The sequence below is a fragment of the Odocoileus virginianus genome, chromosome 5 (genome assembly GCF_023699985.2).
Source record: "Odocoileus virginianus isolate 20LAN1187 ecotype Illinois chromosome 5, Ovbor_1.2, whole genome shotgun sequence".
Lineage (NCBI taxonomy): Eukaryota > Metazoa > Chordata > Mammalia > Artiodactyla > Cervidae > Odocoileus > Odocoileus virginianus.
The window spans coordinates 75,612,402-75,633,888 of record NC_069678.1 but is presented as its reverse complement, the minus strand read 5'-3'; the positions used below and the strand labels follow the sequence as shown (position 1 = coordinate 75,633,888).

The 21,487-nt window shown below is 39.2% G+C and overlaps 1 protein-coding gene across 6 annotated transcripts in view; it reads right to left on the bottom strand.

Annotated features, from left to right (window-relative positions):
• EPS15 (epidermal growth factor receptor pathway substrate 15) overlaps positions 1–20,137 on the bottom strand; it is a 141,191-nt gene extending 121,054 nt beyond the window's left edge. For 2 of the 6 annotated variants that reach the window (XM_020907255.2, XM_020907256.2), the window contains exon 1: positions 19,624–19,713. In XM_020907255.2, coding sequence (XP_020762914.1) covers positions 19,624–19,698 — 75 coding nt within the window. In that variant the 5' untranslated portion in view covers positions 19,699–19,713. Of the gene's footprint in view, positions 1–19,623; positions 19,721–19,968 lie in introns of those variants that run through there. The other 4 variants (XM_070468159.1, XM_070468162.1, XM_020907253.2 and 1 more) reach the window with 4 other exon arrangements.
• Positions 20,138–21,487: the final 1,350 nt, after the last annotated feature.

The following is a 21,487-nucleotide window of genomic DNA, read 5'->3' as shown; positions in this document are numbered from 1 at the left end:
ACTCCGGGGGTTAGTGATGGACAGGGAGGCCTGGCGTGCTGCAGTGCATGGGGTCGCAAGGAGTCAGACATGACTGAGCAACTGAACTGAACTGAACATCACCAGACCATCTCTTTGCTTTATGTCCCTCATCATTCAGTTTATAGCCTATGGTGCATCATTTCAATAATCCTCTTGTCATTAATCTAAATTCTCTTGTTCCTCTTTTAGAACACACAAGTACAGCAAAACTCCAAACCTGGATGAACCCAACTATCTTCTTTCTTTGAGGCTGAGCCTAAAAAAAGTCACTCAACAGGATAGACTGGTATAACTATAAATTCATGACCACTGTATTAGTTTGCTAGGGCTGCCATAATGAAGTACCAAAAACTGAGTGGCTTTGGAGAACAGAAATTTATTCTCACAGTCTGGAAGCCAGAAGTCCAAAACAAGATACTGTCAGGGCCAAACTCCCTCTGAGGGCACTAGGGAAGGATCAGCTCTAGGCGTCTCTATTTCTGGTAGTTCCTTGGCATGTGGCAGCTCAAGTCCAACCTCCACATGACATTCTGCCTGCATGTGTGTCTGTGTCCAAATTTCTCCTTTTGATGTAGACGTCAGTGATTTTGGATCAGCAGCCCACCCTACTCCTTTATGACCTCATCTTAAATAATTACATTCATAGTGACTCTATTTTCAAGTAAAGTCATATTTCTGAAGTATTGGGGGGTTAGGATTTCAACATAAAAATTGGGGGAGGGGGACACAATTCAACCCACAACAATTAGTAACCTCAAATTCTTCTGCCAAACATACTCTTCAACCCACTTTCCATAATGACTATTCCAAAAATATATGTGATTTTACTCCAACCAGAAAAAAATCACAGTTCCTTTGTGGGAGCTACCAGAAGAGAGGGCCTCTTTTCCACCACACTTGGAGTTACAAAGTGTATAAACCTGAAGCTTTTTGTGCTTATTTTAGTGCTATAATGAGAAAGCCTACCTGAGACTGGAGACACGATATGAAGGAAAAACTGAGTAGTGGTATCACTATGACCCAAATACATCTAAAGCCAGCTCTACTCTTAGACCTATCAATTAGATAAACTAACATACTTCCTTCTCACTTAAGACAGAATTACCATTCCATGCAATTGCCACTTGCATGAAAAGAATTCTGATGTAAGAATGAATAAAACTGGCTAATAAAGTGAGTTTTATACTTCCTGACTGATATTTGGTGCCACAGAGATCCAACCAAAGAATATAAACCAAAAGAAATGCTTGTCAATTCCTTACATATTACAGACCTAACATTTTCAAAAATATATCCACACAGCCTTTTTTATCTCAAACATAATTTGAAATAAACACCATTTGATAAATAAATCAGTTTCTTAAAATGAATTATGAAACACTTTTTACATGTTTATTAGTTGTTCCATTTCTCATTTCCGAAACAGCAAAGAGTTTGGTAAAAAGAATTTTCATCAATGTAATAACTTACAAAATAGGAGAGGGCAAACTCTCAAGAGTTTACTGTTGATATCCAGTTGGGTGGGATATTTAACAGGCCAGAACTGACAGATTTGATTAGTAACACTGACCTGTACTAAATTGAAGGTAAACAAGCATGCTAAAATTTAATACAGTCAAATGAAGAGTAGATTAGATAGGGGAAAAAAATATAAGCTTTGCACAAATGAGACAAAAAATTTTTTTTCACAGTTAATGGCACTCCAAGAGACCCAAAAGAATCAGCAATGAAATGCTGCTTTTAAAAAAGGTAAGTTAGGGACTTCCCAGGTAGTCCAGTGGTTAGGACTTATTTCCAATGCAGGCGGCATGAGTTCGATTCCTGGTCAGGGAACTGAGATCCCACATGTCATGCAGTGAGGCCAAAAAATAATAAAATTAAATGTTTTTAAAAGGCAAGTTAAATTATAAAGTACAGACTTAAATACATAACATTTTAAAATCATATATATACAAACATTGTCGTTTTACAGCTTCACAGTAAATAACATATACTGAATCCTTTTTGAGCATTTCCTATACATCAGGTAGTAGTCTTAACCACTTTACCCACTGAGTTCATTTAAACCGACAAGGCACATAAAATTATATCCATTTTACAGATGAGGAAAATGAGACATTAATAAGTTGAGTAACTGACTCAAAGGCACATACCTATTTAAGAGTTAGCACCAGTATTCAAATCTAAGAAGCCTGATTGCAGAACTTTAACCCTTAATTGTTAGGTTGTTTCCTCTATTATCAAGTTATTATCTTTACCATCATTTAACAGCATCTTTCATATGCATTCTATCATTTGAATCTCCACAACAGAGAAGTATTACTGTATTTTCCAATTCTAAGACACCTTTAGTTTTAAGGCCCACCTTCCATTTAAGACAAAGTGAAAGTGAAAGTCACGCAGTCCTGTCCGACTTTTTGTGACCCCATGGACTGTATAGTCCATGGAATTCTCCAGGACAGAATACTGGAGTGGGTAGCCTTTCCCTTCTCCAGAAGATCTTCCAAACCATGGGATCGAACCCAAGTCTCCCACATTGTAAGCAGATTCTTCACCAGCTGAGCCACCAGGGAAGCTTTAAGACAACTTAATATCAAAATAAAGATAACTTAAAAGAACAATTTTTATTATGAACCTACAATTGCACACATTTATCCACTATTTTCCCTCTAGTATCACAATCAAACATTAAGTCAAAGCAGTGTTTTGCAGTTTTCACTGTACAAGTCTTTCACCTCCTTGGTTAAATTTATTCCTAAGCATTTTATACTTTTTGATGGTAGTATAAATGTACTTGTTTTTATTTTTATTTTTTTATTGTACCATACAGCATATGGGATCTTACTTCCCCAACCAGAGATTGAACCCATGCCCCCAGCATTGGAAGCAGGGAGTTCTAACCACTAGACTGCCAAAGAAGTCCTTGGAATTGTTTTCCTAATTTCCTTTCTGAATTGTTTACTGCTAGTGTATAAAAATGCAGCTATGTGTTGATTTTGTATTCTGCAACTTTGCTAAATTTGTCTATCAGCTCTAAGAATGTTTTCATGGAATCTTCAGGGCTTTCTACGTATAAAAAATTCATAATAGTATGGAGGGTCCTCAAAAATTAAAAATAGAACTGCCATATGAGCCATCAATCCCACTTCTCGGTGTTTACCCACAAGAATTGATATCGGGTTATCAAAGAAACCACGTACCAGAGATCTGCTATACAACATTGTGTGTTAACAACACTGTAACACAGTGTTGTTAAGTGTGTTAACACACACTTAAAATCTTGTTAAGGAGACAGATCTCATGTTATTTACCACAATATATTTTTTTTTAAATCATGTTATCTACAAACACACTATTTTACTTTTCCCTTTCTAATGTGAACGTTTTTTGTTTTTTTTCCTTGACTAACTACTATGGTTAGAACTTCCATTACCACTCTGAAAAGAAGTTGGTAAAGCAGGCATCCTCATTGTGCTCCTGATCACAGGGTAAAAGCTTTTAGTCTTTCACTGTTTAGTATGATGCTAGCTGTGGGTTTTTCACATGTGACCTTTATCACGTGGAGGATGTTCCCTTCTATTTCTAGTTTGCTAAGTATTTTCATCAAGAAAGAGTGCTGAATTTTGTCAGTGCATTTCTGCATCAAGATTATCAAGATTTTTTTCCCCTTTATTCTATTAAACTGCTGTATTGACTGACTTTCATATGATGAACCATCCTGACAACTATTTCATTGTCTTTTCCTGGAAATAAACTGAAAAGTCAGGAAATACAAAGCATCCTTTTTCAGCCAAACTGAATCTTTGACTGGAAAAATATGGTCAGCTTACCTATACCATATCATGAGAAGATTTGTTGCTTTTCAATCCATAGTTTAGTAAAAAAGTAGCAGCGTGTTACCTTCAACCATACACATCCCGCCCATCTGCTGTTTGGCCTACTTAGCAAACTGGAGCCTAAGGGCTACAGTCCATGGGGATGCAAGAGTCGGACACAGCTGAACAACTGAACAACAACAAAGCAAACTTCTTTTTTAAAATGTAAATATTGGCAGAAACCAATACAGCATTATAAAGTAACTGCTGTTGTTGTTTAGTTATTAAGTCGTGTCTGACTCTTTTGTGACCCCATGGACTGTAGCCTACCAGGCTCCTCTGTCCATGGGATGTCCCGGGAAAGAATATTGGAGTGGGTTGCCATATCCCTCTCTAGAGGATCTTTCTGACCTAGGAACTGAACCCGTGTATCCTGCATTGGCAAGCAGATTCTTCACCACTGAGCCACAAGAGAAGACCATAAAGTAATTATCCTTCAATTAAAAAAAATGCAAATATTGCTCTAGAGGTTGTCTACTGATCATTCATGCAGACTATGTAGAGAATTATCTACACCAGGATTTGCAATTGCTTAACATCTAGCTGGAAGATAGTAGGAATAAGAATTTCTACTATGGAGTTGGAGGAAGGGATAATTTTGGCACATGTGTATAGAGATAATACTTATCCAGTCTGAATTTCAAGTATTCAGTGTAATTATTAGGCCGTATGTCTCAGCCTCTAGCTGAGAAAATGTAGCTCTAGTCAAAGCACTTATATGAAAATTACACTTGATGTGGTACTGCTGAGGGAAAGCAGTTAGGGGGGTTAAGAACATCTAATATGACCTGTTTTGCTTAAAGCTCCTAGTTCATGGTCTATCAGAGTATTATACAAATATGATTTATACTGTATCATCCATGTGATTCAGTAGAAGACTCAAGGTTAACATACTAACATATCATTCATTCAAACAACTGCTGATATGTTGTTACACTAGGCACTTCTGATACAAAGATGAACAAACAAAACAACTTTTTTGCCCTCCGGGACCTTAGTCTTCAGATAGAGAAAAAAAAGAAAGAAATTATAACACAATGGTTAAATACAAAAATGTATTTGATGCACTAAGCTGACTGTCAGACAAGAAATTATTCAAATAAACTGTACTTACTATCATTATTATCAGGCACAAACAAGTACAAAGAGAAATATACTGAGGAAATAAAAAGTAAAAAAACTTGGCTGTTCATTCATTACTCATTTAGACATCTCTTGTGTTCATTTAGACATTGTATTCATTTAGACATCTCTTGTACATCTATATGCCTAGATACTGGGAATAATAAAATAAGAAACTATGGTCCCTGACATTGAGAAGTCAGTCCAGTGGGGGAAAAAAGACAGCAACAACAATCCACTGTAATAAGTATATCTCCACTGTAGTAAGTACATCAAGAGGGAACAAACACTATTGCCATGGGATCAGTGATATCTAAGAGAGACATAATCAGAAAAGTCAATAAAAGTCATGTCTGAATTACTTCATAAGAAACTAAGAAAAAGCTGAGGAAGATACAAGTGACACCTAAACTAAATCAAAGGAGCCAGTCAAGCAACTGCAAACAGCACTCCTATCTCAAGATTCCTATACTTGTTGTTGCCTCCACCTGGAATATCTCCACAGATAATCATATGGCTCACTTTTTATTTCATTCAGATCTCTGATCAAATGTAACATCCTCAGAGAGGCCTTTCTGACACGCTATCTGAAGTGTCACCTCATGGCACTCTTACCTAATCTGTCCTATTGTTCTTCCTAGCTCTTATCACTATCTCACACCTCAGGGTACTCAGTGCTTAGTCGCTCAGTCGTGTCCAACTCTCTGCAACCCCATGGACTGTAATGTAGCCCGCCAGGCTCCTCTGTCCATGGGATTCTCCAGGCAAGAATACTGGAGTGGGTTGCCATGCCCTCCTCCAGGGGATCTTCCCAACCCAGAGATCAAACCCAGGGCTCCCACGTTGCAAGTGGATTCTTTACCATCTGAGCACAATGAAAGCCAATTTTCATTATCTATTTATTTCTGTTGGTCTCCCTGACTAGAAATATTAACCCATGGGGCCTGTGACTTGTCTTGCTCACCATATGTTTTCTTTAATTATATAGTACTTTGCAGATAGTAGGCACTGAGTATTAATCGAATGAAGCCAAGGGAAGCAATGAATTTCAGGTATAGCAAGAAATATGTAGCACAAAATTTTCAGAAATGGGTGATGGCTGGGTGCTCCTGACCAATAATAACTGTAGTAGCAAATACTTATATTTATTAAGGATTTACCATGGACAAGGCACTATTTATTCTCAGCACTTTACTTGTACAATCTCATCTAACATTCACAACTCTTTAAAGTACATACTCTTACTCATACCTTACATATGAAGAAAAACATAAAGAGAGTAAACGACTTGCCCAAACTCAAAGCTAGCAGATGGCAGAACTAGAATTCCAAGCAATGCAGGACAAGGCCAGAGCTCACTCTTTTGACCACTGGCCTCCAAACACAGGAAACTGACAACCTCTCTGGGTTGTTTTCATGGAAGGAAGGAGGGAGGGAGGGAGGGAGGAAAGAAAAACCTATTATAAGCAGTCTTTAGAATATTACATGCTTCATATACTTACTGTTATCACTCAGTCATGTCTCTTTGCAACCCCATGACTGTAGCCTGTCCAGGCTCCTCTGTCCATGGAATTCTCCAGGCAAGAATACTGGAGTGGGTTGCTGTGGCCTCCTCCAGGGATATATATATGCATGCTTTTCCCCAAATATAAGGAATAAGAAAAAGAGTCCATTCTCAACACTTCTATCCAACACTGTACTAGAGACTAGCCAGGGAAATTACACAAGAACAATAAATAAATAAATAAAAAGCATCAGACTGGAAAAAGAGGAGGTAAAACTATCGCTATTCACAGATGACATGCTCTAATATTAAAAACAATCCCAAGCTGTCTACTAAAGAACTATTAGAACTAACAACTGAGTTCAAGAAAGTTACAAAATCTCATGTTCATGGATTCAGAAGGGTTAACACTGTTAAAACAGCAACACTCCCACTAATCACAAAGTCAACTCAATCTCTCTGAGAATTCCAAATTAGTTCTTTGTAGAAACTGGCAAAGGGATTCTAAAAACATCACTGCTATTTATTCAATGATTCTTATATATTCTTATCCACACTGTGTATACATCATACATAAGCAAAAGGCAGTCAGAGAGTCTAAATAACTTGTCATGGTCACCCAGAGAGAGTACAAGTGGCAGAGGGAGAATTCAAACCCAATTTGGTCTTGTACTTAGTGTCCTTCCCACTATCTAAATTGTGATATTCATTATTTTACATACTATTTTAGAACCGATTAAAGATCCTTTAAGCCTATCCTTGAAACCCCTGCCTAATGCCTTATGCTCTAGGTTAAAAATTCTTGCTTTATTACAAAGGGAATAAATCGTAAGAAAACAGATATATCCCACCATGTGGACCCAATGCACCAAAATACTATTTAACTTGGATCAAACACTCCTACAATTTTATGTTATCCTTTTAATTACAGTTTAAAATGTCACCTACAGTATCAATCTTGGGCACTGTAAAACAATGAAAAATTTAAGAACTAAATTACCACCAAAAAATTCCATTATAATCATAGGATACACCACAGCACCCAAGTGCTTTTCTTCTATTATCCTGCATCACAGTACTCATCACCCCAGAGTCAATGTTTATCTCCCTAGAAGACTAAAAGGTACTTTAGTGCATGAATCTAGGTCTTAGTCTCCATGTATGTCCAAGGCCTAATATAGCGGGGACACAGGAGTCATTCAACAAATGTTTCCTGAAATAAAAGAGGATGGAATGGCAATAAAGGAAGCACTTTTAGTATATGTAATCTTATATTTTTAATATATGCATAATGATGTAAATGTGTTGTACCTAGTGAATACAAGATGGAAAGAAGTTACCAATAATCCCTGGTATCAGTGATTTATGAAAATTCTAATAAAGTGTAATATTTCATAAAAATTAACAGCCCTATAATAAAATCTAGCTGTTGTAAGTATTTGGCTTGAGATGGCAGTAGTAATAATAGTTATTGTTGTTACTAATAGCTACCACCATTTAAACTGATCCCAGACATTTATAACCATTATTTCACATATTCATCACAACAAATCCTGCAGGTTAAGTTTATTCACCATTTTATAAGCTAAAAAAGAAAGAGACTAAGAAACTTGTTACAGAGTCAAAAGAAAGATTTAAACCTAAGACATTCTGACTGCAAAGTCCAAGATCTCCCAGTATTTCACTCTAGCTCTCGACAATGTTCAAATCTGGAGCATCAGAAATTCCTACACATAGCAGTTCTTTAAGTTTTTCTTAGTAAATAGTCTGCTTTTTAGGGAAAATTTTCTCTGATATACAGCATGATCTTCAGTAATAAGATACTGAAGGAATTCCAAGTCCAAATTACCACATTCAAGAAAATATTAGCTTAAAAGCAAATACTGACATGACATACACTAACCCAGAGAAGCTTAGGTTTCATAAGTAATAAATTCCTAGAGGCTGCAAAATGTAAAACTACATTCTATCATGTCTACAAAAACCCTCCACTATAACTTGGTACAATTATTTTCTAGAGATGTGGTCTATTTAACGAAAAGTTGATTTTTACATAAGATGTTGCACCTAGAACATATGTTCAGTTATAACCAAGGAATGGCACTATAATTAGTTCTGTCAGAGCTATTTTGCACTCAGAAATACAGACTCATTCAATTTATGAGTTGTTTACACTGCCTAAGTTATAACACTGGCTCTACCACTTAGCAGTAGTTTGATCTTGAACAAGTTACTTCACCTCTGTGCCTAAGTTTTCTCTTTCTAAAACAGGAATAATAAGGATCTGGTTATCAGGTTGTAAGGATTACTGAAAAATCATACCTGACAAATCATGCGTTCAATAAGTATTAATAATTACTACAGTCGCAAAGAGTTGGACATGACAGAGTGACCGAACTGATTATTTTCCCCAAATTGACCTCTTTCTCTTGCTCGCTCTCTCTCTCTCTCTCACACACACACGCACACACAAATTCCACTCTGAGTGATTTGTTCCGTTTACGTAACAACAGAGGAATGCAATATCACGTGAATGTTCATTTTTATCCCTAAAATTTGTCTGAAATATTGTCAATGACTGTCTGCAGGAAGCAACGTATAGCAAATGTGCTTTAGATCAGATGTGCCCAGATTTGAATCTCAAGTCTGTTACAACACAACCTCAGTAAATAATACAGAAGATTAATTTCAACTTATAGAGAGGTTGTGAATATTAAGTGAAATAATATATGTAAATCATCTCAAAGTACCTACTGCTTATTAGGAGTTTAAGTAACATCACTCTTCTTCCTTCTCAATGGCTGCATAAGAATGTTTTCCTTCCAAGATCTTTGCATTAATATTTAGCCCACTAGACAAAATTGTTCTACAATTAAAAGTAAGACCACAATAAGAAAGGCAGTGAAATCACACGTAAAATTAAGCTTACAATTTATCATTTAAGTTTTTTAAGTTCAATATCCATGCACAATTAGGCATTCAGGGCTCGTGACAGATTTAGAAATTAAACTATGAAGATAAACCATTCCCTCTGTCCCTATCCCAAGAACACACATACTTCTCTAACTCCCAAAGGACTTAGTGGATCACTAACTTTAAAAAGTGTTATTTAAATCAGCGATTCTCAAATTGAAGCAATTTCGTCCCCCAGGAAATATCTGGCAATGTCTGGAAATATTTTTGATTGCCCCAGCTGAGAACAGTGCTAGCAGCATCTTGTGGATAAGGATGCAAAACATCCCACAATGCAAAAGACAGGCCCCCCTCCACACCATAGAATTAACAGGCCCAAAATGTCAAGAGTGAGAAACCATGATCTTCAAAAAATCAAAATGTTATAATATAGAAGCTTTCTCCCCAAAAGTATGTTCTTGGCCAAATTTTCATTGAAGACATAACAAGAAATAAGCAGCTTGAATATCTCAGATGGGAAACTCCTGGTACTGCTAAATACCCATTACAAAATTCCCAGTTTAAAGAGGAAGTGAGGCTTACCATTCTTTGCAGAGTTGTGCTTTTAAATTTTTAAAAGCACTCCAACCTTTCTTTTTTTTTTAATTGAACTGTAACTGATGTACAATATTATACCAGTTAAGGTGAACAATATAGTGATTCACAATTTTTAAAGGTCATACTCCATTTATAAAATGTTGGTTATATTCCCCATGTTATATACCCTTGTAGCATATTTTATATTAATACATAATAGTTTGTTCCTGTTAATCCTCTACCACTGTGTTGCCTCTCCCCCTTTCCTCTCCTCACTGGTAACCACTAGTTTCATTTTTACATCTGTGACTCTGCTTCTTTTATATTTACTGTGCTGTGCTTAGTCACTCAGCTGTGTCTGACTTTGCGACCCCATGGACCCCAGGCTCCTCTGTCCATGGGGATTTACTAGTTTGTTATATTTTTTATGTATTTACTAGTTTGTTTACTATATATTTACCAGTTTACTATATATTTACTAGTTTGGTACATTTTTTTAGATTCCACGTGTAAGTGCTATCACATAGTATTTGTTTTTCTCTGACTTATTTCTCTTAGCATAATACTCTTCAAGTCCATCCATCTTCCTACAAATAGCAAAATGTCAATTTTTTTTAGGGCTGAGTAGCATTTCCATTGTATTAATATATACACATATACACCACATCTTCTTAATCCATTCACCTGCTGATGGACACTTAGGCTGCTTCTGTATCTTGACAACTGTAAATAATGCTACTATTAACATTGGGGTACATGTATCTTTTAAAATTAGTATTTTATTTTGCTTTGCTTTTTTGGCTATATGCACAGGAATGGAATTGCTGGGTCACATGGTAGTGTTTTTAGTTTTTTGTGAGACCTCCATACTGTTTTCCACAATGGCAACATCAATTTACAACCTCACCAACAGTGTACAAGGGTTCCCTTTTCTCCACATCCTCAGCATTTGTGTTCTTCTTGAAGACAGTCATTCTGACAGGTGAGTGATCTCATGATGGTTTTGATTTGTCTTTCCCTGATGATTAGCAATACTGAGCATCTTTTCATGTACCTGTTGGCCAGCTGCATGTCCTTTTTGGAAAAATGTATTCAGTTTTTCTGCCTATTTTTTAATCAGGTTGTTTGGTTTTCTGACGTTGAGTTGTATAAGCTGTCTAAATATTTGGATATTAACACCTTATCAGTCATTATTTGCAAATACCTTCTCACACTCAGTAGGCTGTCTTTTTGTTTTGTTGATGTTCTTCTTTGCTGTACAAAAGCTTTTACATTTAATTAGGTTCATTTGCTTATTTTTGCTTTTATTTCCTTTGCTTTAGGAGACAGATTTTTAAAAAACGTTGCTATGATTTATGTCAAACAGTGTTCTGCCTATGTTTTCCTCTAGGAGATTTTGGTTTTAGGTCTTACATATAGGTCTTTAATCCTATATGTATTTAATCATTTTGAGTTTTTGTATGATGTTAGAGAATGTTATAGTTTAATTCTTTTATATGTAGCTGTCCATTTTTACCAGCACCATTTATTGAAAGAGCTGTCTTTTATCCATTGTATATTCCTGCCTCCTTTGTCACAGATTAATTGACCATAAATGCATGGGTTTATTTCTGGACTTTCTATTCTGTTCCATTGATCTGTGTGCCTGTTTTGTGCCAGTACATACTGTTTTGATTACTGTAGCTCTGTAGTACCAACCATTATTTTTTAATTAAAAAGGTGATTTGTTAAAGTATTATTTATATTACAAAGCTTCTTATACCTCACTTCTATTTTACTTTCATACAAAATATTAAAAAGCTCACATTTTGTGTGATACAGAAGCACAGTACATGAGGCCAACTTTCAACAGATATCATTATTATATACCAGGTTAACAACAATCAAAATTTGATAATATACTATGTTGATGGGGGAAAAGCACAAACACTGTTGCTGGTATAAACTTTCTGAATGCAAATTAGCAGTATCTATCCAAATTAAAAATATCTCTTAGCCCTAAATTATACCTACTAAAAATTAATGCACATACACACTTATATGCGGAGTACATCATGAGAAACGCTGGGCTGAAGGAAGCACAAGCTAGAATGAAGATTGCTGGGAGAAATATCAATAAGCTCAGATATGCAGATGACACCACCCTTACGGCAGAAAGTGGAGAACAACTAAAGAGCCTCTTGATGAAAGCAAAACAGGAGAGTGAAAAAGTTGGCTTAAAGCTCAACATTCAGAAAACTAAGATCATGACATCCGGTCCCATCACTTCATGGCAAATAGATGGGGAAATAGTGGAAACAGTGTCAGACTTTATTTTTTGGGGCTCCAAAATCACTGTAGATGATGACTGCAGCCATGAAATTAAAAGACACTTGCTCCTTGGAAGGAAAGTTATGACCAACCTAGACAGCATACTAAAAAGCAGAGACATTACTTTGTCAACAAAGGTCCGCCTAGTCAAGGCAATGGTTTTTCCAGTAGTCATGTATGGATGTGAGAGCTGGACTATAAAGAAAGCTGAGCGCCGGAGAATTGATGCTTTTGAACTGTGGTGTTGGAGAAGACTCTTGAGAGTCCCTGGGACTTCAAGGAGATCCAACCAGTCCATCCTAAAGGAGATCAGTCCTGGGTGTTCATTGGAAGGACTGATGCTGAAGCTGAAACTCCAATACCTTGGCCACCTGATGCAAAGAGCTGACTCACTGAAAAAGACCCTGATGGTGGGAAAGATTGAGGACAGGAGAAGGGGATGACAGAGGATGAGATGGTTGGATGGCATCACCAACTCAGTGGACATGGGTTTGGGTGAACTCCCGGAGTTGGTGATGGACAGGGAGGCCTGGCATGCTGCGGTTCATGGGGTCGCAAAGAGTCGGACACAACTGAGAGACTGAACTGAACTGAACACATGTATGAAGATGTGAGAAAGAATATTCCCTGCAACACTGTCTGTATTATAATAACAAAAGATTAGAAACAATACAGAAATCCATCATTAAGTGGCTATTTAAGGAAAGTGAAAGTGAAGTCACTCAGTCCTGTCCGACTCTTTGCGACCCCATGGACGGAGGAGTCCGTCCATGGGGTTTTCCAGGCAAGAATACTGGAGTGGGTTGCCATTTCCTTCTCCAGGAGATCTTCCCGACCCAGGGATTGAACCTGGGTCTCCCGCATTGCAGGCAGACACTTTACTGCCTGAGCCACCAGGGTATACTCATATCAAAGAATATTCTCAAATTTTGGAAATAATGAGGGAATCTGTATGTGCTTGTATAGAACAATCTCCTAGATAAATTAAGCTAAAAATAACAGTAAGCCGCAAAATATGCAGCTTATTCAAAAGAAATATACATACACACTATATATCACATATCTTATACTCGGGTGTATAACATACACACACATATTTACATACATATCACACAGAATTGGGGCTTCCCAGGTGGCACTGGTGGTAAAGAGCCTGCCTGTCAATGCAGATGTAGGAGATATGGGTTCGAATCCTGGGTTGGGAAGATCCCCAGGAGGAGGGCATGGCAATCCACTCCAGTATTCTTGCATGGAGAATCCCATGGACAAAAGAGACTGGCAGGCTAAAGTCCATGGGGTCACAAAGATGCGGACACGACTGAAGTGACTTAGCACACACTATTGCTGGAAACACACACAAGAAACAGCAAGAATGATTGCCCTAGGAGAGGGCCAAGAGCATGATGGAGATTTTTACTGGTATGTGTGAGGATTTTTTTTCTGTTAATATTTTTATTTATTTATTTGCTGCATTGGGTCTTAGTTGCATCATGCAAGATCTTTTGTTGTGGTGCAAAGACTCTCTGGTTACAGCACCTGGGCTCCTGAGCATGTAGGCTTCAGCTGTCGTGGTGCACAGGCTCTCTAGATGTGGTACATGGACTCCAGAGCACACAGGTTCAACAGCTGCATCCCATGAGCTTAGCTGCTTCACAGCGTGTATGATCTCAGTTCCCATACCAGGGATCGAACCCACATTCCCAGCACTGCAAGGCAGATTCTTAACCACTGGACCACCAAGGAAGTCCCTGAGTTTGTTTTTTTTTAAAACAGACCTTTATTCTGGTTCCTTCATTTACTGACTATAATATATAAGTTACAAATTATGAGCCTTGGTATTCTCCAGTTTGAAATAATGATAATAACAGCCTTACTTATTAGTTATTGTGAAGATCAAATGAGAGCATAAATTGCTTCATAAATTATAAAGTAGCATACAAAATTATAAATTAGTCTTCTAACTGAATTCTCCAAACCAACTATAATAATTATCATTCTAACCAATTTCTCCAAACCCGAAGATAGGAATGTTTAAGATGGAATGTAAATGCAGATGCTATCTTAGAACACACATTTTTACTTCCCATATAGCTATTTATTTTGTAATTAAACTATAGTTGTAATTAATATTATATATAATTACTAGTATCAGTGTAAAAGGGTATATTTTCAAAAATATTGTCATATAGAAATGTTAAGTCAGCTATTACAGAAGAAATTCATGCTTACTATTGAAGAGAACTAAAAATTATAACCATGCTATCATAAATTTGGTTTTTTTTTTCCTTCCAGCCTTTTTTCTATGTATGATTAAGTAGATTAGATTTATTTAAATAAAATGTTTCTACTTTACTGTAAAACAGCATTCACATTATAACATCCCTCAGCTTAAAAGCTCCTAAATAAACATAATTTTTAATGAAGATAATCATATTTTATCTTGGTGATGAGAGTTCCACTATTTAAAATGAAATTCCTATATATGGGTTTACCTAATGAACTCTGTCTGGATTACTTTTTCATTTACTTCCACCAATTCTCCAAATTATCCAGGTCAATGATGATTTTCCCCTCCTCCCTCCCTCCCTCTCCCACTCTTTCTCTCAAGGCATCTTCCTAATTTTGGCTTCCATAGATCCAATTTTATTAAGTCTAAAATTCACACAACAAAGAAGCATATAACTATGTTTATAAATCTTTGAAGAGCAAGTGCTGTGCTTAGTCGCTCAGTTGTGTCCCACGCTTTGCAACCCATGGATTCTACCCCTTAGGTTCCTCTGTTCATGGGGATTCTCCAGGCAAGAATACTGGACTGGGTTGCCATGCCCATTGAAGAGCAAGTAAAACACCCTAAATTGAGACCTTAAATTAGACTATTAGTGAAAGGGAAATCAGAACTATGATTTGTTACTAAATAAAGATGCTCAATCTTTTTCTACAACATTTAGTCTGTTATTATTGTTCTGTCTGCAAACAGTGAAAACAAAAAAATACACTCAGGTTATTCCTAGGAGACTCTCTATTGGACAAACCAACTGTTCCTAATTAATTTTAACTATGACAGCTCCTCCCAAATGCTGAACATTCCAAGCCATTTTTGAAAACTGTTTGATATTGTTCAGGGAAGCAAAGATTTCCTGAGTATACTGGACAAAAGTATCATTATTGTGCCTTTCCCATAGTAGGAACTCAAATAAGTCATACTGAATAAATACTTCTTTTCTGTTTCTGAGAACATGTAATTTTCACACTCTACCCTGTAATTTACCATCATGATTGTTATACCAAACCACAAAGGGGATACACATATTAATACATATTGCCTACTTTTTAAATGAAATCGAAAATAAATACCAAAAACTGAAATTATGGGCGATTTTTTTTTCCCTCCAATTTTCAAATTTTCTATAATGCAGTTCTATCACTCTTGCAATCTTAAAAAAGCATTAAAAGAAAAAGTATCCTTATAGCATTTATTGTTTTTAACCATATATTAAGATTGTTTTAAGTCCCATTCTAAAGGGTCTTTTTAGTATTAAAAAAAAATCCTTGCTAAATAAAAACAAGAAAACTTCAGCATAAAGCTGAACTGACAGAGTATTATTTAAAATACTCCCATTATGCCATCTTTCAACAAAGTAAAACCTTTCTCATCATCAAAAGCACTACTTGTGCATCCACAGTTGTATTATCAAGATACCATGAAAGGTAACTACAGATTCAGAGGCAAAGGACATTGCTTCCATACTTTTGAAGTTCAGTACCTAACTAGGAAAACAAGGCAAATACTAAAAAAGAAAATTAAAAAATACAAGGGAGCAAAGGATATGTCAAGCATCTAGTATACAGACAAGTATAGTAGACAGCTTTTGAAGTCCTATAGACTTTAGTTCAAATATTAGATCTTACTTACGAATTTATGTAAATTATTTCCCTCATTTTTAAAATGGAGTGTTAAGTGAAGTAAAATCCTTAGCATATAGTAACACTTAAAGGGAAGTTAACAGTATTATTATTAGTAGAGATGCAGACTTAAAGAAGAAACGAGCAACCAGCAAAGTTTAAAAAGAGGAAGTATTAATAACTTTTTGTCATCTACTACCATAAGCAAAAATCACAAGATCTTTCTCATTCAAGTTTTACTTCTTATTGCCAAAAAGAAAATAGAACACCTGGTAAAGAAAATTGAAATCAGAAAACACGATGCCTATAAAGCCTATAAAGTACCCTAGGAAAGTCACCACTAGATCTCCAAATCACAGAATATGATCTATTAAAAAAAATGTTCTTTGGAAAGGTCTTTAGATCATCTAATTCAAACTCTCCAACTCTCCAGAATTAAGCTCCATGCCTTCTTCTGTCTCTGAGTGCCAAGAACTGTCCTCTTGTTCATAAGTATATCCTCAGCACCTAAAATAAATCCTAGTACATAATAAATGATCAGTACATATTTGTTGGATGAATATTAAAAGCAAGAAAACTGAGGCCTGGAGATTTAACTCAATGACACAGTTACCTCCTGGCAGAGCTGGGACTGAAACATTTTACTATTCTAGCATTCTATCCTGTCTAGAAGCTCAGTTCAGTTCAGTTCAGTCGCTCAGTCGTGTCTTTGCTACCCCATGAACCGCAGCACGCCAGGCCTCCCTGTCCATCACCAACTCCCGGAGTTCACCCAAACCCATGTCCATTGAGCCGGTGATGCCATCCAACCATCTCATCCTCTGTCGTCCCCTTCTCCTTCTGCCCTCAATCTTTCCCAGCATCAGGGTCTTTTCAAATGAGTCAGCTCTTCGCATCAGTGGCTAGACTATGATAATTCAGATAACTTATCTTGGTGGTTGGGGAATTGGAGGGTTTGCTGGCAGGCAGGAGAAAGAGGAAGGAGAAAATTAACCTAGTTTTCAGATGTTTTTCCCAACTGTCAGTTTTGCTTAATTGATAGAGGCGAAAAATTCTACTCAAGACAATTCCAGCCTAGAGCAGGGCACATAATAGGTACTTAACAAATACAGGCTGAATGAATCAACCTACTGCAAAACTATTATTATTTAATAACCAGAAGCAGAAACTAACTTCAGCATCTGTTTAATCTTTGTAACTGTCACAGAGTTCTTCAGAATTTTCAGTCATTCATAAGACAAATATTATTAATAACTTTCCTCCAGACATGTGCTGAGGGAGAGAGATGAAAGATGTCCCTGCCATGCAGGATCTCACTTGAGTATGCCTATGTCTGAGTGTGTCTTGAGGGGGTTATGGTGACATAAGCAGATCAATAATAAATATGAAACCAGGCTTCATTGTTATCTCAGTTTATTTGCCTCAAGCAGTTAAAAAGTCAATTAAAAAACACAAATCAGCCAAATTTTAAAATAACAAGGAGGCACTTGAGGTATTTAAACACTTGGGAATGTTCTCTTTCCTGTGCCTTTACAATATATCTTACTGCCTCCTAATAATGTCTTAAAGGGCTTCCCCAGTGGCTCAGCAATAAAGAACCTGCCTGTCACCGCAGGAGATGCAGGTTTGATCCCTGGGTGGGAAGGATCCTCTGGAGAAGGAAATGGCAGCCCGCTCCAGTATTCTTGCCTGGGAAATCCCATGGACAGAGTAGTCTGGCCAGATAACAGTCCACGGGGTTGCAATAGAGTCGGACACAACTTAGCGACTAAACAAAAACGTCTTAAAATCAAAATGCTCTAACTTGACTTATCTGGATATTCAATATAAATGAACCACCAATGTTTGTTCTCTCATATGTGAAACACTGAATGGTAATACTCCTGATTCAGTATTTACTCTGTGTACATGTTAATATTTAAATATATAGCCACAAGAACACATTTAAATTATTTAACTATCTATACAACTGACAGAGCCGGAAGAAAATATTCAGAGAGGAATGACAGTAAATAGAAACTAAAAGCATAGACTTATCCAGGAAGAAAATAAAGTATGCACACAACTAAGAAGCAAATCTGTAGAAGTTCTCAGGAGAACAAAATCTTCGAGGGGAGAACTCTCGCTGGAGTTGGCTAGCAGAGCGGAAGAGCAACAGTTTGCCAACAGGATCTTGTTTAATGCATATCACTAACTAGACTATTAAAGAGTGAACACGAATTAAGTCAATGTTGCCATTCCTCAAGTCTGAGTTTCAGGAGGACCCTTCCAAAGAGATTCACTACCAAGACTCAATCACCACATTCCAAGTCTTCTTCCCCATTTATCTGCTTGTCAAAACAGGATAAGCAAGACTAAATAAACTGGAAAATAACAGACTTCGCACTTACGAAGCTGAAAATTCCTACAAGTTGAAGTTACTTTACCTAAGGCACATGTTTACATGTGGTTCCTGGTTACTGAGGGGAACATTTTTCACTCAGTTTATCCTAGGATGCTAGGTGAAACACCCCCAAAGTCTCTTCCTCCTCAAACAGAAAACTTTCCAGCCGAAATGTATAACCTATCCCAATGTTTTGCCTCAGAAACGCTGAGAAATCCAGGCCAAGGAGAATACAAGGTGGCAGGGAGGCTGGTGTGGGCCCCGAGGGGAAGGTCCGCGGCCACCGGTTCTGGAGAGAACTGGCTGAGAAGGTGAGATTAGGGTGAGATTTGGTCAGAGAAGCGCCAAGGGACTGACAGGTGTACAACCTCTCTCCATCCAGGACATCCCCGGAAGATTGCAATTGGTTTTCCCAACGGAGAGGGAGGAACGAGCTTCCCAGGGTGATTGATGCTGAGCGGTTTTCTGGGAAGCACGAGGACTGATTCTGAAGGAAGCAGAAAGGCAAGACAGACAGAGCACACAGGTTTTGGTGAAGGTTCCCCCAGGACGAGTGGTCTCTTAGGTCCTTCCCAGCACCAAGACGGGCGGAACCATCACACCTGTGAAAGGATGTTTCCCGGCTATCCCCATGGACAGCGATAGACAGCCCACCCAGGAGGAGTGGTAGCAGAACTGAGGAGGGAAAGACTGAATCGGAGGATCTCACCCAGCAGGAAACCTGATCAGCAGAAGAGGCTGAAGCCAGAAAGGGGCTAGCGGGGTAAGAATGCGCTCGGGTAGGATGAGACTTATTTGGAAGACAGGCTGACTGGAGGAAACTGCTGGGAAAGGGAGGGCTTTCGTCGGACTCCAGCGGGAAAAGGCCGGTTTAGCGAGGAAAAAGCCTGGCTGGGAGGGGGCCCTGAGAGCCTGGCTCGGGAAGGTGACGCTGCCTGTCCCGAGGGTGAGCCTCGTGCGGGGCGAGGGCTGACCCAGAGGCGGGGCTGAACCGCGCGAGCTCAACAGGAGCTCACCTGGGGTGCGTCTGGCCTGGAAGGAGAAAACTTCCTGGGTGGGTGAAGGCGGACAGGAGAGGGTCGGGCTCCCATCCGGCGGGACTGGGGCACCGAGGGGTCGAGAGAAGGGGGCGCCGCGTGGGGCGGGGCCGGGGCGCGAGCGGCGGAGGTACCGGCTCAGGATGGCGTCCTCCCGCAGTCACACTCACGGACACATTCACAGGCGCGCCCGCGCGCGCTCTCAGTATCGGCCGCCCCGCCCGGGGCGGAGAGAAACTGCCCGGGTCGGTGAACCGTAGGGCGGTGGGGGAGGGGGCCGGGGACACCGGCCGCCGAGCCCGACGGACCGGCGGGCGGCGTTACCTGTGTCAGGGAGAGCTGGGCCGCCGCAGCCATGGTGTTTCCATCATGCACGGGAGGGGAAGGAAGGACGGGCGGACGGGGGCTCGGGGCGGGGAGGAGGCGGAGGGAGCGGCCGGAGGCGAGGCCCGAGCGGGCTGGCGGGCGTCTCCCCTAACTTCGACAACTTCCCTCCTCTCGTCCACCCCGCCTCGCCTGGCCCCGCCCGCCCGGCACAGGCCTCGGAGACGCCCAAATCCTGGCGCCGGAGTTTTTGCTGCCGGATCAGAGCCTGCCCCGGGGCCGCCTGAGAAAACCCGGCGCGGACAAGTAATTAAGGTGGACGGGCTGTGGAGACAGAGGCAACTCCAGATTGTCCTGAGAACTTTAGCGGATCACCTACCCACGCTAAGCCTCTGCTTCTGAAAAATGGGAAGAACTATACCCAGAGTCCAAGTTGCTTGCGAGGATTAAGTGAGATAATGATAGGAAATAATAACGGTACTTTTTATATGCCAGAATCTGTGTTGGACACTTTTATTTTTAAATTGTGTAAATGAAGGAACTGAGACATAAATAAACTATACAAATGAAACTGAAACACAAATAAATGTCATATGTAAGGGCCTACAACTGATCAGATAGCTGGTGGGTTAGAATGCAAGTCTGACTCCAGAACTTTTCATTTAACCGTCTGCTGTTAGGGTGAAACTCCAATGCTTTGGCCACCTAATGCGAAGAGGTGACTCATTTGAAAACACCCTGATGCTGGGAAAGATTGAGGGCAGGAGGAGAAGGAGAGGACAGAGGATGAGATGGTTGGATGGCATTACTGACTCAATGGACATGGGTTTGGGTAGACTCCAGCAGTTGGTGATAGACAGGGAGGCCTGGCATGCTGCAGTTCATGGGGTCGCAAAGAGTCGGACATGACTGAGCGACTGAACTGAACTGAACTGATTAGGGTGAGCACCTGAAGAATTGATGCTTTCAAACTGTGGTGCTGGAGAAGACTCCTGAGAGTCCCTTGGACTCCAAGGAGATCAAACCAGTCCATCCTAAAGGAAATCAACCCTGAATATTCTTTGGAAGGACTGATGCTGAAGCTAAAGCTCCAATACTTTGGCCACCTGATGCAAATAGCCAATTCATGAGAAAATACCCTGATGCTGGAAAAGACTGAAGGCAGGAGGAGAAGGGGAGGACAAAGAAAATTTGGTTGAATGGCATCACTGACTCAATGGACATGAGTTTGAGCAAACTCCAAGAGATGGTAATGGACAGGGAACCCTGGCATGCTGCAGTCCATGAGGTCACAAAGAGTCAGACGTGACTGAGCTATTGAACAACAACATTAGGGGGTGATATCAAAGGAGAAGACTATCTTAAGTCAAATTCTAGGTAAGAAGGGAAATAAATACTCTCCAGGCTCACTGGCTGCCTGCCACACTTAGACCCCACTTCAGTAAAAGAGCACTGGGGCCTCCTCAGGGGCTGCAGCACTCCTAACTCCCTCCTTAGTCCCCCTGGCAAACTCCTCCTG